Source organism: Cibotium barometz, chromosome 48, assembly GCF_041138505.1.
Source record: "Cibotium barometz isolate CiBa-2024 chromosome 48, ASM4113850v1, whole genome shotgun sequence".
Taxonomy (NCBI): Eukaryota; Viridiplantae; Streptophyta; class Polypodiopsida; order Cyatheales; family Cibotiaceae; genus Cibotium; species Cibotium barometz.
Window position 1 is genome coordinate 6,824,435 of NC_141093.1, and position 19,944 is coordinate 6,844,378.

Genomic DNA, 19,944 nt, shown 5'->3' on the forward strand with positions numbered 1-19,944 from the left:
GGCAAGCTTAAACACAATAATCAATTGGTGAAGACTATTAATGCCATAATATTTTTGACTACCTTTTTTGAACACATTTACGAATAAGATATGTCAAACTATTTATTTTTCAACAAATGCCATGTTATGAATTAATGATCGGGCTCTGAGTGAGTTCCAAGTTGTAAGAGCATAGTCGGGAATAGCGGCAATGTGAGCTAGAAAGCCTATACTAGCTAAAACTCGAGTAATAAAGTTAAATAAATAAGAACAGTAAGCATACTTTTTAAAATTATTTTCTACCTTTTTGAATACAAGATTATTCAAAATATTCAACACAAAAAATTAAATCTCTAAAATCACTATGTTGGAGATGTACAAGTGAGTTTCATATCTATTCCAAAATTATCACTGCGTTCAACCTTTACCATGAAAATGCACCATGCGCGTTCTTTGTAGTGCATATGGGCTTATCTTATTTCGCATATGTGCTATAATGGATGTAAGTGATTAGAGAGTGAAAGTTTAGCATGGAAGTTAATAGAGAGTGATTGCACACAATAGGGTAATGGCTAGAGATTTGCAAGCACAATTATGTTAACGTTGACATTTTTGAAGGTTTATTGCTTGCTACTCTACCATCTTCTTCTTATGTCACCAATAGAGACATCCTTCTTGAGAGTCCTATATTCCTCCCCTTCCTACCAGGAGACAGGAATTACTCTATTAAGAGTCTCAGAGTTTCGAGCTAAATGGAAAAGTTGGTGTGAAAATCTCTATTTGGAGAGCAAATAGCGTCCTTGGTGTCATTCTGGGCTTTGTCTATTCTAGGGACTTCATTATTTTTTACAGTAAAGGATTGTTGAATTTTATTGGGTTGTATTGGTTTTGACCCTATTTTTGTATCTCTTGCTGATTTGATGTTTCTTCTATTATAGTTTGGAGCTTTGATTTCAGAGGTTTCTCTTTTTGTAGTACGATTGAAGGTGGTTCCTCAAACATTGTTTGCGTGTCTCTTACCAGTTTCCTCAAACATTGTTTGCGTGTCTCTTACCAGTTTCCTCATTGCTTGTAGTTGTTCTTTTTCTTCTCATGGATTGGGGTATTCTTTACAATTTTTGGAGATTTTGGTTTTCTTTTGAATTCTGCTCTCAAAAGCTTTGAGGTTTTCTTTCAAGACTTCATCGTGTCACTAGTACCGACCCTCCTAGGCTTTCTAGGTCTTATTGACTATTTGTTTGTTTTTGTTTAGGCACGTCTTTTATTGTGAATTCTCTACTCCCTAGCGGCGGTGAACTAGGTGTAGTGCTTTCTAGAGTCTCAATGGATGATTTACCACTCCCTGATTTTGACCTTTTTCCCTTGGTCTTTTGTTTAAGCATGTCTTTTATTGTGAATTCTCTACTCCCTAGCGGTAAACTTGGTGTAGTGCTTTTTAGAGTCTCAATGGATGATTTACTATTCCCTGATTTTGATGTTTTTTATCCCAATAGGCCTTTCGTTTGATTTTCCATTTGCTTAAAGTTTTGTTAGGTTTCACAGACCCTTGGTTAGGTCTTGTATACGTCTCTTTGTTGTGAAGAGAAGCAATTTCATCTTTTGCATGTCTTACTTGCGCTCTCGTTAATCACCCTCACTGGTATCATATCTATATCCCCACCTTAAGATGATGGTGGTAAAATTATGTTTAAATATGCTAAGTTGACCTTTTTTCCTTGGACTTTTTATCTCAATAGGCCTTCCATTTGATTTTCCATTTGCTCAAAGTTTTGTTAGGTTTAACAGGCCCTTGGTTAGGTCTCGTATTGGTCTCTTTATTGTGAGGAGAAGCAATCTCATCCTATGCATGTCTTGCTTGCGCTCTCGTTATCACCCTCACTCACTGGTATTATATCTATCTCTCCATCCAAAGATGATGGTGATGGAATTACGTTTAAATATGCTAAGGGGACCTTCATGTTTAAGCTCTCTTTCTTAGCCTTGATCGAACAATCCTTGAGTAGATACCATCAAATTCACCTAGAGTGGAGAGAATGAAGTGGAGTTGATTTAGAGATGCACTTCATGCATCATTGCTTATGCATGAAGACCATGTAACTCAAGCCTATATAAGAGGCATCATCTAATGAAAGTTTATCTTTCTTAGTGTACTCAAGCGTTGTCTCTATGCTCATTTGATTAGCAACCATGATCTTGATTATGTCATGTCTTTAGTTAATCTCTTGATAAGTTTGAGTTTATGACTAGTTATGGAGTTGACTCTGTGGTTTGATCCTCCTTAAGCTCTAACAATTTGTATTAGAGCTTAGTTTCTAGGCATATCATTCTTTAAAATCTTCTTCATACCCATCTAGCTTTCCTACCTTCTCATTTAAGCTTAAATCTCATTAGTATAATTCTTATCTAATTAGGTTTTTAAATCTCTCTTACACTTACAAGAAAGACACTGAGAGCCATAGGAAAATCACATTGTGTGTGAGATTCAAGTAAAGCTTCTTGGAGCACTTCTATGCATGATGTAAGAATTCAATGTTGAAATATACAAGTGAATAGGGTGTGTGCGGGAACAAGCCCTTGGTTAGAGGTTGTAAAAGAGAATGTGTAAATGTGAGAGAACCTGTGAAAAGGTGAGAAGAATCTACTGGGAGAGAATAAAGGGTAGCATGAGAAGATTTAGGAAGTGTGGAGATATTCTGGAAGATATTCTGGGAAAAGTGAAGAGGTGGAGAGAATCAAGCAAAAGAGGTGGAGTGAATCAAGGAGAAATCAGTGGGATTAGATTCTTGGATGTAAACTCTATAAATTGAGGCATTGGCCTAATGAGAATTTGCTGGTTTTTGATTATCCATGCCTACAGTAAGCTATTTTCTAATTACTCACTAATTACGTCTTAATTATTTGCTAATCACTTTGTTAATGATGTTGATTCTAGTATTTGATCCACTATAGCTCATCACATTGCTGTAATTTCAACATGGTATCAGAGCCATGCCTAGAATCCGTCAATTTGTCAGCTCATTATCTTGCTAATCATTTTGCTAATTAGGATTAGTAGAAAATTATAATTTTTCCTCTTTTTTTAACTAGTCTCTGCACCCCTAGCCAGTGGAGGAGCTCCCTCTCCTTGCACACTCAACCATTGCCCAAACCCTTCTAGCCCAAGATAGCTAACCCAAAGGAGCTCTAGCCAAGCCAATCACAAGCGCAAACCGCCAGCGCATCAAGAAGAAATCCCGTTTTTTTCCAGCGCAAGGTTTTTTAAGAAATCTACAGATCTTGTCTTCATCCAATCAAATGGGCTAATTCCTCTTAGCCCTGGGGGTTTTCAAGCATGCTCTACAAGCTGGTGAAGTCAGGATTCAATTTGATCAAGTCTACAGTGAGATCCAAGCTCTTCATCAAATCTCATGTGTTTCATTCATTAGGTTGTTACACTAGGTTCGATCGCTCCTTACCTTAGAGTCATACTAGAGTTCTTTTCCATAAAAACTTTTCATTGGCGACAGGTGATTCGTTTTGTGCATCAACGATACATAATCGTATTACGTTCTATGGGTCTGGCTTTCAACCCTTGGCCAATTTTGTGTTATGGCTTGATATGCTGCGAATCCTCTTGAAAGAGAGGAGCGCCTTCGGAAATGCAGACACAGGTGGTGCATGGTTGTCGTCAGCTCGTGTCGTAAGGTGTTGGGTTTCATCTTGCAACCCCTATCTTTAGTTTGGAACAGACTGTTTTGGTGATAAGTAGGTGGAAGGTGGGCATGACGTCAAGGCAGCATGCCCCTAGGAAAGGTTTAACCCGACTGAGATCTTACGAAAGTGCTTTCGCAACCTCTTTGTATTGAGCCAGGTAATCATGAGAAAAGGGATTCGAACCCTTCTTTGACTTATGCATTACCTTTCCCAATTGCTTTTCGCAAGCTTGTTCTGTGGTTTGGTTTGATTGCACCTGATTCGTGGTTTCTCCCATTCGACTCGCCACGTACATACATGCATACATAAATACGTGTGTATATATATATACATACATGCATACGTACACACGTATATACACACAAACATATATATGTATATATTTACGTACGTGTGTATATATCTATACACACACATGTATATCGGATTGTGAAAATGTTGTACTATTTTTTTGATTTTAATAGTATTTTTTGAAAAACAAAATTGAGAAAATTGTTAAAAAATCATAAAAAATGAAAGAAATTTCCACTCACCCTAGTAGGGCACGTGGTGACCCATTATGCCAAGCTTCACTATATCCTTGTCTGTTGAGCTTTTAAAACCCTAGTTTATCTTTTCAATACTGCTCAAGCAAAATGGTCTCATCGTAGTGCATACCACTAGCTCTTATAATAGGAGATTTCACTGAGGTTGGCAAAGAAAGAACTTATCATGGGCTACCCACTTTTTTGTCTCAGTATCTGATCTTACTACATCGTGCGCATAAACTGATATTGCATAGTGACGACATTAAGCTTATGGCAGTTGAGTGCCTGATAAGTAACAGAGGCGTATAAATTTGTCTCTCGTCTTGCAGATCCCTGAGCTCCATCTTCATACCCTTCATTTCATCCTTAAGGTCACTAAGCTTCTTCTTTACATTAGGCAAGCTCTGTAAAATTTGTGCAACCGCATCCTTGTCGAATTTGAAAGAGCCTTCTTCAAGAAGAGGATTGTTTATCAGACGCAGAGTTAAATTGAGTTTACCATCCTTTGCACAGGCCATTACATTGAGATCCCATCTCTTGGCCGACCTCCCTTCTGAGGCATCCCCTTTTCTCTTCGAGACCGAGGCCATCACTTTTTGGCCTGCTTGCTTTGCCGCTTTCTGGACACTTTTGGGAGTAAGACTCTGTGCTTTTGCAGTCCAGAATTTGACGGTGGAGTGCTCAAACAAAACACTGTGCAGAGCTTCATGTGTCAAGCTCGGCTCCTCGAGAGAAGAGAGAAAAAGGGAGGCCTTTGGCAAGGGGGGGGCGGGGGGGGGTCGTCTGGCGTGGAGGGCTCTGTTAGTGCGATGAGGACTCGTCTGCAAATTTCTCTACAAATTCAACACGGTCCGTTACATTGAGATCCGGCCTCCCTTGTGATACATCCCCTTTCCGCTTCTTTTGGGAGTAAGACTTTGTGCTTTCACAGTCCAAAATTTGACAGTGGAGTGCTCAAACAAAACACTGTGCAGAGCTTCATGTGTCAAGCCCGGCTCCACGAGAGAAGAGAGAAAAAGGGAGGCCTTTGGCGAGGGAGGCTCTGTCAGTGCGAGTGCGATGAGGACTTGTCTGCAAATTCGGGTTTTTCTGTCAGGTTTTCTTTCTCTGGTTTTTTTGGTTCGTGCGTTGGACGGCCTAGATCAAAATTATCCAAGGGGCTCAGATCAAACTTGATAATAACCTTTTATGACAAAAAAAAAACAAGAGAGAAATTAACTTGGAAAATTATATTTGAATGTTTTGGAAATAGAGTAAACATTTACTCGAGAAATGCTCGGATGTCTCATTTTGCCGATGACTTTTAAAGCCACCACCACGAATGCCATGGCATTAAAGGTAGGCCTCACACAAAGGTAGGCCTCACACACCCACCAACCAGCAAGTCTATGTGCTATTACAATCCACCTTGGGTCAATGAATGGCTTAGAAGCCGCCCTGAGTAGAGGGCTCTACATAATGTGGCATTACCATAATCACAAGCTAGAGAGAGGTGGTCCATCATGGGTGGCCTTTCTCAGCCTTTGAACCAAGAACAAAGATTTTTAAAGACGCACCATGATACATAACAAAAATTTTAAAAATGGGTTTTCTTGAGAAGCGCTCCAATGCTTTAGACCATGTATGTGCTGAATGCCATGGCTTATAAAGTTGTGGCATTCAATCGTACTACACACACACACACAAATAGGTGAGAGAAAGAGGGGGAGCAAGAGAGGCATAATGGGTCACCACATGCCCTACTAGAGAGAGGTGGTCCATCATGGGTGGCCTTTCTCAGCCTTTGAACCAAGAACAAAGATTTTTGAAGACGCACCATGATACACAGAGCTAGAGAGAGGTGGTCCATCATGGGTGGCCTTTCTCAGCCTTTGAACCAAGAACAAAGATTTTTAAAGACGCATCATGATACATAACAAAAACTTTAAAAATGGGTTTTCTTGAGAAGCGCTCCAATGCTTTAGACCATGTATGTGCTGAATGCCATGGCTTATAAAGTTGTGGCATTCAATCGTACTACACACACACACACAAATAGGTGAGAGAAAGAGGGGGAGCAAGAGAGGCATGCCCTACTAGGGGAAGTGTGGAAATGTTTTTGATTTTTTACGTAATTTTTTTATTTTTTTAAAATACTATTAAAAATCAAAAGAAATAGTAAAACATTTTTAAAATCCGGTAAATACATACATGTGTGTGTGTAGGTATATGCACACGTACGCACATATATGCATATATATGTCTGTGTGTATACACGTGTGTACGTATGTATGTATGCATATATATTTACACACGTATGTATGTATGCATGTACGTATGTGGCGGGTTGAATGGGAGAACCACGAATTAGGTGCAATCAAACCAAATCGCAAAACAGGCTTGCGAAAAGCAACCAGGAAAGGTAATGTGTAAGCCAAAGAAAGGTTCGAATCCCTTTTCTCCGATTACTTGGCTCAGTAAACGAAGAGGTTGCGAAAGTGCTTTCGTAAGATCAGTTGGTTAAACCTTTCTTGGAGGCATGCTGACTTGACATCATGCCCACCATCTAATGGCTTATCACCAGCAGTCCATTCCAAACTAAACATGGGGGTTGCGAGGCTAAACCCAACACCTTACGGCACGAGCTGACGACAACCATGCACCACCTGTGTCTGCATTTCCGAAAGCCCTCTTCTCTTTCGAGAGGATTCGCAGCATGTCAAGCCGTAACACAAAATTGGCCAAGGGTTGAAAGCTAGAGACACATACCACAATACGATTATGTACCACCGGTGCACAAAACGAATCACCTGTTGCCAATGAAAAGTAGTTACAGAAAAGAACTCTAGTATGACTCTAAGGTAAGGAGCAATCGAACTTACCTAATGAAAAGCCATTAGACAGGGTAGAATGAAACACATGAGAAAGGGAAAAGAATTGATGAATTTAGAACAAAAAATAGGAGTAGAAGAAAAAAGTTCCTTTTTCTCTCTCGTATCCATAGCTTTTTGTTTCCTAATGAGATTCTTACCGCACTCTATTCGAAATGTTCATTAAATGCTAGTTACCATTGTTTGATAGTGTTGAAATGGGTTGGCAAGGAGAGAAGACCAGTAGATTCCATACCCTCTCAGTGCTTCAAGCGCCCTATCACATGACGTCATGGCCCACGAAAACGTTATTTTCTCTCCGAATAGAGATTTCCACACTAGCTTTTTCATTTAGCTCGAAACTTCGTATTTAAAAAGGTAGAAAATCATTTTAAAATGTACGTTTATTGTCCTTATATATTTAACTTTATTACTTGAGTTTTTGCTAGTCTAGGATTTCTAGCTCACATTGCCATTATTCTCGACTATGCTCTTACAACTTGAAACTCACTCAGAGCACGATTATCAATACATAACATGGCATTGTTAGAAAATACATAGTTTGGCACAGCTTAACGGGAATGTGTTCAAAAAAGGTAGTCGAAAATGTTATGGCATTATTAGTCTTCACCAATTGATTCTTGTGTGTTTAAGCTTGACTAAACAAACCCGACTCCTTCCTACTTGAAGTGGTCTTCTGTGCATCTCTTTTGCAAACCTCTTTCTGCACTACAACTTCCAATTTGTGATTGTGGCCTTGAATTCTTGCACCATGCATAGAAGTGCTCCAAGAAGCTTTACGTTTTGACACACAATGTGATTTTCCTATGGCTCTCACAATCTTTCTTGCAAGTGTAAGAGAGATTAGGAAACGCAATTAAACAACGGTTATGCTAATGGGATTTAAGCTTAAATGAGAAGGTAGGAGAGCTAGATGGGTATGAAGAAGCTTAATTAAACAACGGTTATGCTAATGGGATTTAAGCTTAAATGAGAAGGTAGGAGAGCTAGATGGGTATGAAGAAGATTCTAAAGAATGATATGTCTAGGAACTAAGATCTGATACCAATTGTTGAAGTTTAAGGAGGATAAAACCACATACTAAACTTCATAATTAGTCATAAATTCAAACTAATCAAGAGATTAACTAGATTAACTAAAGATATGGCATAATCAAGATCAAGGTTGCTAATCAAATGAGCATAGAGACAATGCTTGAGTGCAACAAGAGAGGAAACGCTGCAGACAAGTCCACATGTTGATTTGAGAATGGTTATCATAGAAGCTCGATCAACCTCAAGGCAGTACTTGGTTCCTACAGGGAGTGAGGTTGCTGCTATCATGCCGGGTTAACAAGATGATTTTCATGTAGGTCATAGAGATTCAAATAATGTCTTGCATAGGTGCTATAAAAAGAATATGTAACTTGCATCATTCATATATGCCTCTATTATATGTTATGTTTCCTCTAGGAGAGGATGGTTGGCATCTTGGAATTCCACTTCATATTAAGAATAGACAAGGTTTAAATGAGGAGCCAAAGACTATAACTCAATGGCAATATTATGCATATAGATTACAGATAAGGGAAGATACAAATGTCTACCTTCTGCATAGTAGTGGCTGACTTTTGCAACAGTACATTGTTGATGCATAAAGTAGCATGGAAGAATCAAGATTAGAAAGTATCAGGATTCAATGGCAATTGTACGAAAGATGGGTAAGCCTGATCTTTTTATTACCTTTACTTGCAATTCTAAGTGGGATGAAATAATCAATGCTTTACTGCCGGGTCAAACTTCCCAAGATCGACCGGACTTGACAGCACGGGTCTTCTATGAGAAGCATAAGGATATGATGCACTTATTGGTGAAAAGAGCATTATTTGCAAGGGTGGTAGGATTTGTTTCTGTTATTGAATTTCAAAAAAGAGGTTTTCCACATGCACATATATTATTAATATTGGAAAGTGGATGTAAACTGACTGAGAATGCTTACTATGATATGCTAGGACATGATAGACTCTCCGTATCATACACATATAATTGGACAAATTGAGGAGCCGCATCTCATGTTTCATGAAGTATTACAGGACCAACACGATGATAGGTAGTACCATGGATTCAAAAATTAAATACTCCTCCCCCTTATTAGTGAACTGAGTATCCAAGTGAACACCCCCAGTGAAACAAATGCCAAGGCATTGTTATAAGAGCGTATATTCTTTCCTTCTCAGCTCTCCATGCTTTGGTGAAGGGGAGAGGTTCCTCTTCCCTGTAGTCGAGCTTCGTGCATAGAAGATTTCCATCTTTCTCGGGAGTGGAGTCGGGTGTCTCGGCTATACCCGACTCGAATGTTGAGGTGGAGGGCCTGCCTCATCTCCTCCTCCTCAATGGTGGTGTGAATGATTTGGTGTTCTTCCCTTTGAGTCTCCTCCCTCACTTCTTTACGGATGTTCTTCTTCACCACTTCAACCCATCCTGACTGCTTGGCTTCGAGTTTTCCCTCCATGTCCTTTGTGATCTCCTTGGAGATCTCTTCTTTGATGGCCGTGAGAGTGTTGTCATTGATGTCCCCTGCTTCCTTCTCGGTGTTCCTGACGGCTACCAGTTCCACTTTCAATGCACTCACCTCCTCCTTGAGTGCCGTGTTCTCTTGTTCAAGGTCCGTGTATTTCTCTCTCTCTCTCTCTCTCTCTCTCTCTCTCTCTCAAACAAACACACAAATTTAATGCATGCATATAATGCCAAAGTATATTACCAATGGTAGCCCCACCATCATTGTTATTATAGGTAAGATACCTATACCTACTATGCATCTTGTCTAAGAGAGAAAAACAAAATCAGGACTTGGGGAAGTAGACCGTTGAGGGGAGGCCGAAAACAGAGCAACCGAAAGTGTCGGGGGAGCAAGCGAAGAGGGGAGCTCACCTGCATGAGCAACCCACAGAAATCAATCTCTCTTTCTCTCTCTCTCTCTCTCTCTCTCACACACACACACACAATAGGAGAGAAAGAGAAGCCATCAAGGAGAAGAAGAGGAGAAGAAAACCATGGATGGAGCTAGTGCATGTGTGAGGGAAGCCAATTGAAAGTGTCGGGGGAGCACACCATGTTGGGGAAGCAGATAGAGGAGGGGAGCTCATCTGTAAGAGCAACCTACAACTCGAAATCAATCTCTCTCTCTCTCTCTCTCACACACACACACACACAACAAGAGAAAGAGAAGCCATTAAGGAGAAGGAGAGAAGCCATTAAGGAGAAGGAGAAGGAGAGGAGAAGTAAACCATGGAAGAAAACACATCCAAAAAGACATTACCAGAGTGAACCGCAACTATCATGAGGATATTTCCAATGGCCGAGCTTGTAACCCTTGAGGTATCCAAGCTCTACAACTCCTTGAGAAGCAATTCCACCGCATCTCCCGTGAGCATTGTCACTCACACACACTCACTAGCATGCATTAGGGAGAGAGATTAGCAAGAGGATTAACAAGAGCAAGACTCAATTGCACAATGGGAGAGTATGTTGTATTATGAGAGATTAGCAAGAGGATTAACAAGAGCAAGACTCAATTGCACAATGGGAGAGTATGTTGTATTATGAGAGAAATTCACTTATATACATGGCCATAAGTGTTCACACTCACTTAAACTCTGGTTGGCTAGGCACTTTAGGCTCATAAGAGGCCTAATTCTATTATAATGACTACTCTCATAATATATCCATGAAGTACATCACTTAGGACTTCATCCTATCTTGCTACCACACGCTCTAGAAGCAGGAATCGCCATAAATACTCCTTCACACCATTACGGGCGCTCGTCCAAGTTTTACCTTTGGACACTATTGCTTCATATCTTGAATGTATGACCCTTTGGTGTATCTACCGTGACTCCTTGATGTAAAGGTAATGGCGGTAGCTCTTGTTAATCCTAGAATTGGATTAGCATTCCCCCCTTCTTGATGGGCGATCACGTCTGCATGATCGCGTTGAGGATCTTTGTGTGGGGAGAATGAACAAGCTTTGTCGATGGCTTTGATGTTGAATGACGTTCAATGGTCTTTGTTCCTCTAGAAGGAATAAGAAAACCTAGTTAATGCATGAAGAGGTTAGTGGTGTATTGGGAATTCCTAAAACGAGGTGGGGGGGTGAATGATTGCATCTTTACATTTGTGTGAGCCTCCTCTTTTTTTTCTTTTTTTTTCTTTTGGCTCACTTTGTTTTTGGCAAAAAGATTAGAACTGTTCTAGGAAAGCTGATAGTAGATGTAAATGGAAAATAAAAGGAAACCTGATAGACATTTATTTAAGATGAATGAGGTTAAGGGCAAAGAAGTGATGGGGAAGGTATTAGATGAAAATGGTCATGAGGTTGAGGATATAGATATGATTGCTGAGAAATGGGTGAAATTTCTAGGATCTACTCTTAGTCTAGGAGAGGACTGGTAAGCTGAAAGGTATCAAGTTGAAAATAAATTGCTTGAGGTTGTTAATACCAAAATAGATTCAAATAAGGCTAAATGGTTAGAGAGGGATATTGAACTAAATGAATGCTGGGATGCTCTTCATAAACTAGGAAAGGAAAAATCACTTGGGTGGGATGGTTTGTCTATATAATTTTTCGTAGCTTTTTGGTCATCCCTGAAGAATTTAGTTGGGAAAATTTGTAGAGAAGCTTTCAGGACAAGAAATCTGGACAAGGACTTCAAAGAGGGGCTGATCAAGCTCATTCCCAAACATGTTGCTTACGAAAGATTCAGTCATTGGAGGCCTATCACATTGATGACTGTCACTTACAAAGTGTTGGCTAAAGTCATTGTTGTTAAGGTTACTCTTGTTCTTCAGGATGTTATCTCCAAGAGACAATATGGCTTCCTCAAGGGCAGATCTATATATGATAATATTTATGCTGCAATGCTGGGGTAAAGATCCGGCTTTGAGAACAAGACAGAAATGCATTATGCTACAACTGGATTTAGAGAAATCTTATGATAGAATACATTGTTCATTTGTAGTAGCAAGGGTAATGGAGAAATTGGGGTTTGGTATGAGAATGGTTACATGTATATATATACCCTTACTTTTGGAGGAAATTATAAATTACTATTGAACGGCAGGATTGTCGGAGGGTTTAATGTGAACATATCTGTGAGGCACGGATGCCCCCTTGCTCCTTTACTGCTTGCCATTGCCTCTCACCCCTTAATTGTTGCTTTGGAATGTGCTTTTGCTGAAGGAAAGTAACTGAATTGAAGCTGAATAATGGGGAACAGTTGATAATATAATGCTTTGCTGCTGCTGATGACTCTCTACTTTTCTTAAAAGCTGACAGTGAAAATGTAAGGAGGGCCATTGATATCATTCAGGATTTTGCTGATGCTTAGGGATCTAAATGTAGTGTACAAAAGTCCAAAATTATAAGTCTCTCTGGACAATGATTTTGATTTAAAGAGATGAGGTCATCAGAAGAGGGCAAGTAGTTAGACACTTAGGGGTTCCTTTTGGGGTATATGTGACTAAGAAGCAGCTTACTGATTGGGATCTAGACAGGTTTCAATTTAAGTTAAAAAAGTGGGAAGGCATTAGAGTCCCATTTCATGATAGAGTGGCCATATGTAACACAATGTTGAATGCCTACTTTATGTTCTCATGCCCAATGCTTAACTTTGGGAAAGGTCATTGGCAGAAAATCATCAAACCCATTAGAGAATTTTTATGGAAAAATGGTAATTCTAATAAGAAAGCCTTAGCCTGGTTGGCATGGGATAGACTTACTTTCCCTAAAGAATAAGGGAGCATTGGTATTCTTCATCTCCCTTCTCATATACATTGGCCAGAATAGAACTTTTGCTCCCTAAATGCTTGCAATCAAGAGAAGCTATGGACAAAGATTCTTAAGGAAATTGTAGAAGGCTCTCATGTTTCTTATGGAGGCAAATGACAAGGCTTAGATTGGAAGGATAAGGTGTTTGCTTATGCCCCCCTCAAGATCACAAGATCTTCTTTAGTCAAGATGTTGAGTAACAAATGGAAAGAGCATTTAGAATTAACAGTATGGGAGGGATGCACTAGAGTTTCAGGTAACTCTTTATTATGTCTTGGGATTTGGTGGACACATAAATTTAACCCTCCTAGAGTCCTACAGGATCTTAAAACTACCAGAAGTTTGAATAATAAAGGCCTTAAGAAATTGTTTGATTGCTAGGATAGATTTTTGGTGGGATGGAAGGATCCTGCACAGCTGGATGAGGAATTCAGTCTGAATTCTAGGGAAAGTCAATCAGCCAGATTTGTGCTGGAAGGGGTGCAGAAAGGATGGTATTCAATAGCATATGATGAATCATGTTGGGTAAAGGATTGGGTTTGGTATAATGGGGTTAAGCTGGACAAGGGGACCACCAGTGTACTGTATAGGGAATTAAGGAAAACTAAGGAGAATGTGGTTTATTGTAATAAGATCCAAAAGACAAGTTGGGGTCCTTGTAGTTGGAGGAAAGATGGAAGACCATCTGGGAATTGAAGATCCCTATAAAGTCCCAAGTCTTTCTGTGGAGATTTTGTATGGGAGCTCTTCCTTTGGGGGTCAAACTAGTATAGAGAAACTTCACTAATGGGTGTTGTTCCCAGATGTGAAACTACTGTTGAAGATGGGAAACATGCCTTTTCGGACTGTCTAGCTATTAGAGGTACTTGGTCTAAAATCTACAGATGGGTGTATACTTGTACTGGGATGTATGGACTATGGGAGGATTGGTTGTTTGGGAAATGGGAACATGCTGATCTTATCTTCAACATAATCAGATTTTGATATCTTTGGGAAATATGAAACACTAGGAACTGCATTATATTTCAGAGAGCTGTTGATATAGGGTTGGGTGCAACAGGATTGATGTATAAATGTGTGCATATGTGTTGGTTTGTGTATTTGATTAATAAACTGAATAAGTATGTGATGATACAGATGATTCTGACCCTGCAGGCAACCATATATTGATGGTATCCATGGAAGGGAAAACACTCTGGCATACTGGGTTGAGCCTAATCGTTTATTGTTTTGTATTTAGGTGATAACAGAGCCAAAGTCAAGGAGAAGACCAATTAAATGTGGACCAAGAACTAAAAGGTAGTATGAGAAAGTAAAGCAAGTGGATCATACCTTTGTGGCCTTAATTGAGAACCCAATAGGCAGTTGTTAAAGTGTGGTCAAAGAAGGGAGAGATTTTGGAGCAGCTATCACCCAAAGGATGCAAAACTGAAGGTCTAATAGAATCTTGTATTCAACTTGGATATCAAATTTCCTCGGACAATTCTTCTTTAGGGTTACCTAGGCTTTTATGGTCTCGCAATGCGATGCTAATATAATTTAACAATAATTTAACTTATCCTATCTGCTCTATGTTCGCTATTGTGCCTTACGAGGCATTGACCATTCCAATGGCATGTCTAGCACTTGTTCCCGTGTTGTCAAGGGCCTTACCACCATCACGAGAACGTTTGGGTGCCATTTCCTCACGAAAAAAGATTAGAAGAAAAAATAAAAAAGATAGAGAACTGTCACTGTCACAGATTAATGGACAAATTAGGAAATATATCCAAGGTATTGGTACCATTTTATTGAATTTTTCTGTAGTTTCCAATTTTTCTAGATTTATTTTTGATTTTTTTGTATTTATTTATGATTAATGCAATTATGAGCTAAAATTAGATAAAATTTTGATTTTTCACCCAAAAATATTGGGAAATTTTCCTTTAAATTAAATTTAATTATAATTCTCTATAAAATATAGATAAATTATAGAATTTAAATCTTTCCATGATTAATGCTAATTATCATTAATTTCTTTGGTCAAATTTGGTTAATTTTTACTACTCAAAATTCAATTTCTACTTCCAATGAGTTCAAAAATTCATCCTAGTAATTTTCCTAAGTGAATTTAGATTTGAAGATGATGATGCTAAGGTCTTGTAATTTTCCAAGAAGAAACACTAATTTGTAGTCATTTATTCATCTAAAAGTGATTTTTGAAGAGGATTTAAACAAAATTAAGATTCCTCTAATTTTTGCCTTTAATTCATGCTAATATTATCTTAATTACAAATCCTTAACCAATTCTAGTTTTAACTCCTAATTTTCCTCAGTGAATTTGGTAAAAAATCTAGTAATTTTTGCTTAGATTAATTATCTAGCCTTAACTTTCATCATTGATTAGCAATTTATTAGTAATCTAAGAAAGGTTTAGATCATTCACTAATGATTTCATGACTAATCTCACTTATTAAGTTAATTTTCCACTAGATTCTCTCTAAAAATTAGCTTAGTTTGCTAATAACTTAATTAGGAGAGTTCAATGATTGATGAAATTCATTGATTTATGATCCCTTAATCATTCTTAACCATTTTCTAATTATTGAAAAATATCTAGCCTCTAATTCTATTTTTCTTAATTCCCTCTCTCTAGAATTCTGCATAATTTCACTAACTATGAGTGATGAATTAAATGAGATGCATTCAAAGCTTAATCCATGTTGTATTATCATTTAATCTACTAATTATAAGCTATATCACTTAATTTTCACTAAACTATGTGTAAATATACTAATTTCCTCTCAGTACACATAAATCTTGACTAGTTATGATGCTTTAATCAATTTCCTTCATCAAAACAAAGTTATGTGTAGGAAATTCACTAATTTTTATTATAAAATTCAGCACTTAGCTTAATAGATAAGAGAGAGTAGCATTATTAATGCATTAGATTAAGAATATGTAAGAGAATGAGTTAATTCAATAACTTAAATTTGCTAATTACCTTGCTAATCATCAATACAGTGTATGTGGGGTGGGGATGTGACTTTGGTCCCTGAATGATGAAGGATTTTGGACATGCTCAAATAATCTTGTCATGTTTTGGACTACAAATCGGAGATGTTGGATCGTAGATTTGCCATCTACCTTGTTTATATGGGCCAAGACTATATATTCAAAGAGGTCTCATAGTCCTAAGTCATATTTCTTTGTGCACGAAATAGGGACAATTCATAGAGTTTTAACACATGTGTTGTTCCATATCTATGTCCCATCACCTTTGAGTTTGGTCTTTGGATGATCAAAGGTTTTGTATAGGCACACTTGTTTTTCTCTTAAATTGGATTACCCAAAGCACCATGTTGATTATGTACATATATGTTGCATACTTATCTATATTATTTTGTATATTTGTGATTGTTATGTGTAGATGAATGCACATATATCCATTAAATTATTTACGAATGTGATGCTCACATACATGTTATATATATATATATATGTATGTGTACATGCATGTATCGCATAAGTGTGTGAGTAATGGTGATTACACACGACATGGTGACATGGCCACATGGATGCTACCAAGTCCTCAAACTCGCCCCCAAAAGAAAGCCACACCAAAATGCACTTCTTACACCCATGAACTTGCAAAAATCAGGCATGCATACATACATACATACGTACATATATATGTACACAAATATACATAGATATATAGACAGAGAGAGAGATAGAATGTAGAGTGTGATTGAACAAGGGGGTTCTATAATGGCGACAAATCATAAATATTCTTATTCATAAAAATCAACCCTTCGTTTTCTCACAAAACCATGCTTGGAGAGCTTAAATAACATCTTGCTCAAGGCTCCTCTTGTGATAAAATGGCAAGGATACATCCAAAAATCTAATCATACAAATAATTTCATGCCAAAAGGAGGAAAGTGGAGTGTCAAGGCTCTTGTTCAAGTGAAAGTAACACTGCACCTTCTATCTAGACAAAACCAATACAATGGGCTGTTTAGAGAAGTTTTCAACAAAGAATATAGAATGTGGCTTGGTCCATTTTTTAGTCTGGGAGTTTGATTAAACAATCATGAGTAGAGGAGAGAAATGAAAGGAAAGATACAAATAAATATGGTTTATAAAGGAGAGCCAATCAAATAAAAATTCAAAAGATGTAACTGAAGTTGGAGGAGTTTGGAGAGAGAGAGAGAGAGAGAGAGAGAGAGAGAGAGAGAGAGAGAGAGAGAGAGAGAGAGAGAGAAGGTGTGAAGGACATGATTTAAATGTTAAGAAGAACCTTCAAAGAATAAAAGGAGTGTTGCATAAATATATATGTGCCTAACAATAGGTATAAATGAGTGTAATCAAAGTTGTGAAGAGATGAGGAGTGTGAAGGAAAGAAGAGAGATGAGGAGAGAGGAGAGAGAAGGGGTGAAAGAGGGAGGAGCAAAGCTAGAGTCATTACTGCCAGAGGGGCCAGAAGTAGATGAAGAAGAAGATGGAGAGGGGGTGGGGCCGCCTGCGGAAGGAGAGGGAGCAGGGGCAGGTGATGGTAGGCCAAAGATGTCCTGAGGGAAAAGCACCTCATTTATGGCAAAAATGCTCACTGGCCTCTGGCTATACACCATGCTTGTCACATTGGTTATTGTCCAATCACTTAGTATTTGCACTATGCCCAATTGGCCAAAGGTGATGTTTAGAAGGTACCTGTGTATATAAAACAAGTATTATTAAGATAATCATCGTTAAAACATATTGTTTATTTTCATGTTGTATATATAACTCAAATAGACCAACAATTATCACTACCACAAGAAGTTTGAGACAAAATCCCACTATAATTCCCACTTCATGGAATACGACAACATAATGAGCTTTTGTAGGGGAGGCAATGTGTACCTAGCTAGATGCAGTTGGGGCCAAGGGATCACCGGTCTCCTTGGGAGGGGGCCAACGGTCCCCTGCCCCCTCAACTGCACCTAGCCAGGCATGCCCAACCGCACCTAGCTAGGTATGTGATGCCTTCACTGCAAAAGCTCACGATGCTGAACACCATCAAGCAAAAACAAAGGGAAAAGATCCCTTTCCCCACAAGGAGAAATGCCTAAAACTTCTCGTGTACGATCTTCATACCTTAGTTCATAGCTAGATGTGAGTTAGGTTAGAGAGAGAGAGAGAGAGAGAGAGAGAGAGAGAGAGAGAGAGAATCTTATTAACCTTTTTTAAAAGACCTTGTAAAGATGGATGAGACCACTCATGCAGAAGAATGTGAGTATCAAAGTGTATGAGGGATAAAATCTTGTGAAAGGAAAAGGGCCTCTAGGCTCTAGATCACTTTGCAACCCTTTGCATGAGCCATATATATATATATATAGAGAGAGAGAGAGAGAGAGAGATATGGCACATTTGGGCAAGCGGATCCACATTGATTAGGTCATATATGCTAATCAATGTGGATCCGCTTGCCCAAATGTGCCATCTCTCTCTCTCTCTCTCTCACACACACACACACTTTTTTTTTTTTGTAATGATCTCACACACACACACACACTTTTTTTTTTTTGTAATGATCTCACACACACACACACACACTCACACACACACAAACACCCTCCTCTCTCTCTCTTTCTCTCTCTCCACACACACACAAACACATGCATTTGCAAGTGAGTGTCCATAGTTCATTAGGGTGAAGTAGCAGCCTTCTCTCTCTAGCCTACACAATAGGGGAATGAGTAAGCAAGTACCTGCCACCTCCATTGTTGTAAGAAGCAACGGTGGCAGTCTGGTTTTGGTTGGAGTTTTGGAGGTCACCGAGGGATTGCCAGTTATTGAGGGCATGGTACTCCACAAGGCTAACTTTTTGCGAGGCAGTAAGGTTCTTAAGCAGAGAAGAAGCAAGCTTGGTTTTGAAGGCCTCATTTGTGGGTGCAAATATAGTGATCCCAGTTTGTGTTTGATTAGCCATGCCTTGAAAGATCAAATCCACCTTGGTTTCAATCATCAAATTGATGAATGTACCATAATCGCCTCCATACACAAGCAATTGAGTCACATTTACAAAACTCGGCGCCGGTGCTGGCGCCGGCGACGCAACAGGCGCCGACGCAGGCGCTTGCGCCTTGCAAGTTATGGCCACCATAGCTAGGAACACCAATTTCATCAAAATCTTAGCAGAGATGAAGCGATGCCCTCTTGATCTTCTGTTGTTGTAGATTGCTGCATTGTACTCAAGCTCCATAGCTAATGGCTTTCTTCTTTAGAGCTAGATGGCTATTCTTCTTTAAAGCTAATTCAACAAGTGCACACAGAAACACTTCAGCTATGGCTTTTCTGCTATAAAAGCCAATTAAACAAGTCCTCACAGAGTGATTAGCTGCTTTAGCTATGGCTATTGTTTTAGCTTAATGTTGGAGGAAGTCTTATAATGAGAGGGTAATAGAAGGATCACATGGGGAGGGGGCCACTTCAAAGCAACTCCCCAGCTGGCTTTAGACAGCTTTGGAGACAACCCATGAGCCCTCCTTTTCACCTAATATCCTTTTTCTTTTTCAGTTGGGATCATACCTTGCCTTAATATTATTAAATTGAAAAAGAACAACATATGAGTTTTTATTTCTCTAATTTGAATGGATAAAGACACATTTCTAATTTCCACATTACGTTGCCTATGGAGCACCACATTTTCTCTATCCAAAAACCACATTACAAATTATTGCTCACTAAAGTAAAATTTTCTTCTACACTTTGTGATTAAAAGAACCTTTGTGTTTAGTTTGATTAAAATCTTTCTATCGTGGAATTTTTTATTAAGATTTCATGCGACATTCGCACAAGTGCATTTTAATTTACTATTTTGTATTAGCACGAAGACGTGCCTAGTTAGGTAGCCAATTGTTGTTTTGGGTGGTTGTGATGTCAAATACACACGCATGCATTTGCGCACCTTCTAAGCAACCACATTGTCATTCATTTTGTTATTATGAGGGCGCACTACATGTAATAAGATATTTTGATTTATAGAAGACACTCGATTCTTCTCAACACACTTTGCAAGGACCATCAATCCGGGCTTCATAGCC

The 19,944-nt window shown here is 38.7% G+C and overlaps 1 protein-coding gene across 1 annotated transcript; it reads right to left on the reverse strand.

Moving 5' to 3' along the window:
- Positions 1–16,628: 16,628 nt before the first annotated feature.
- LOC147610762 (fasciclin-like arabinogalactan protein 7) lies at positions 16,629–19,263 on the reverse strand. Its single transcript, XM_086785236.1, has 2 exons — positions 18,610–19,263; positions 16,629–17,569 (listed from the first exon to the last, which is right to left on the reverse strand). Exons 1-2 carry the CDS (start codon positions 19,101–19,103, stop codon positions 17,227–17,229), a joined length of 837 nt encoding a protein of 278 aa, XP_086641362.1. The 5' UTR covers positions 19,104–19,263; the 3' UTR covers positions 16,629–17,226.
- Positions 19,264–19,944: the final 681 nt, after the last annotated feature.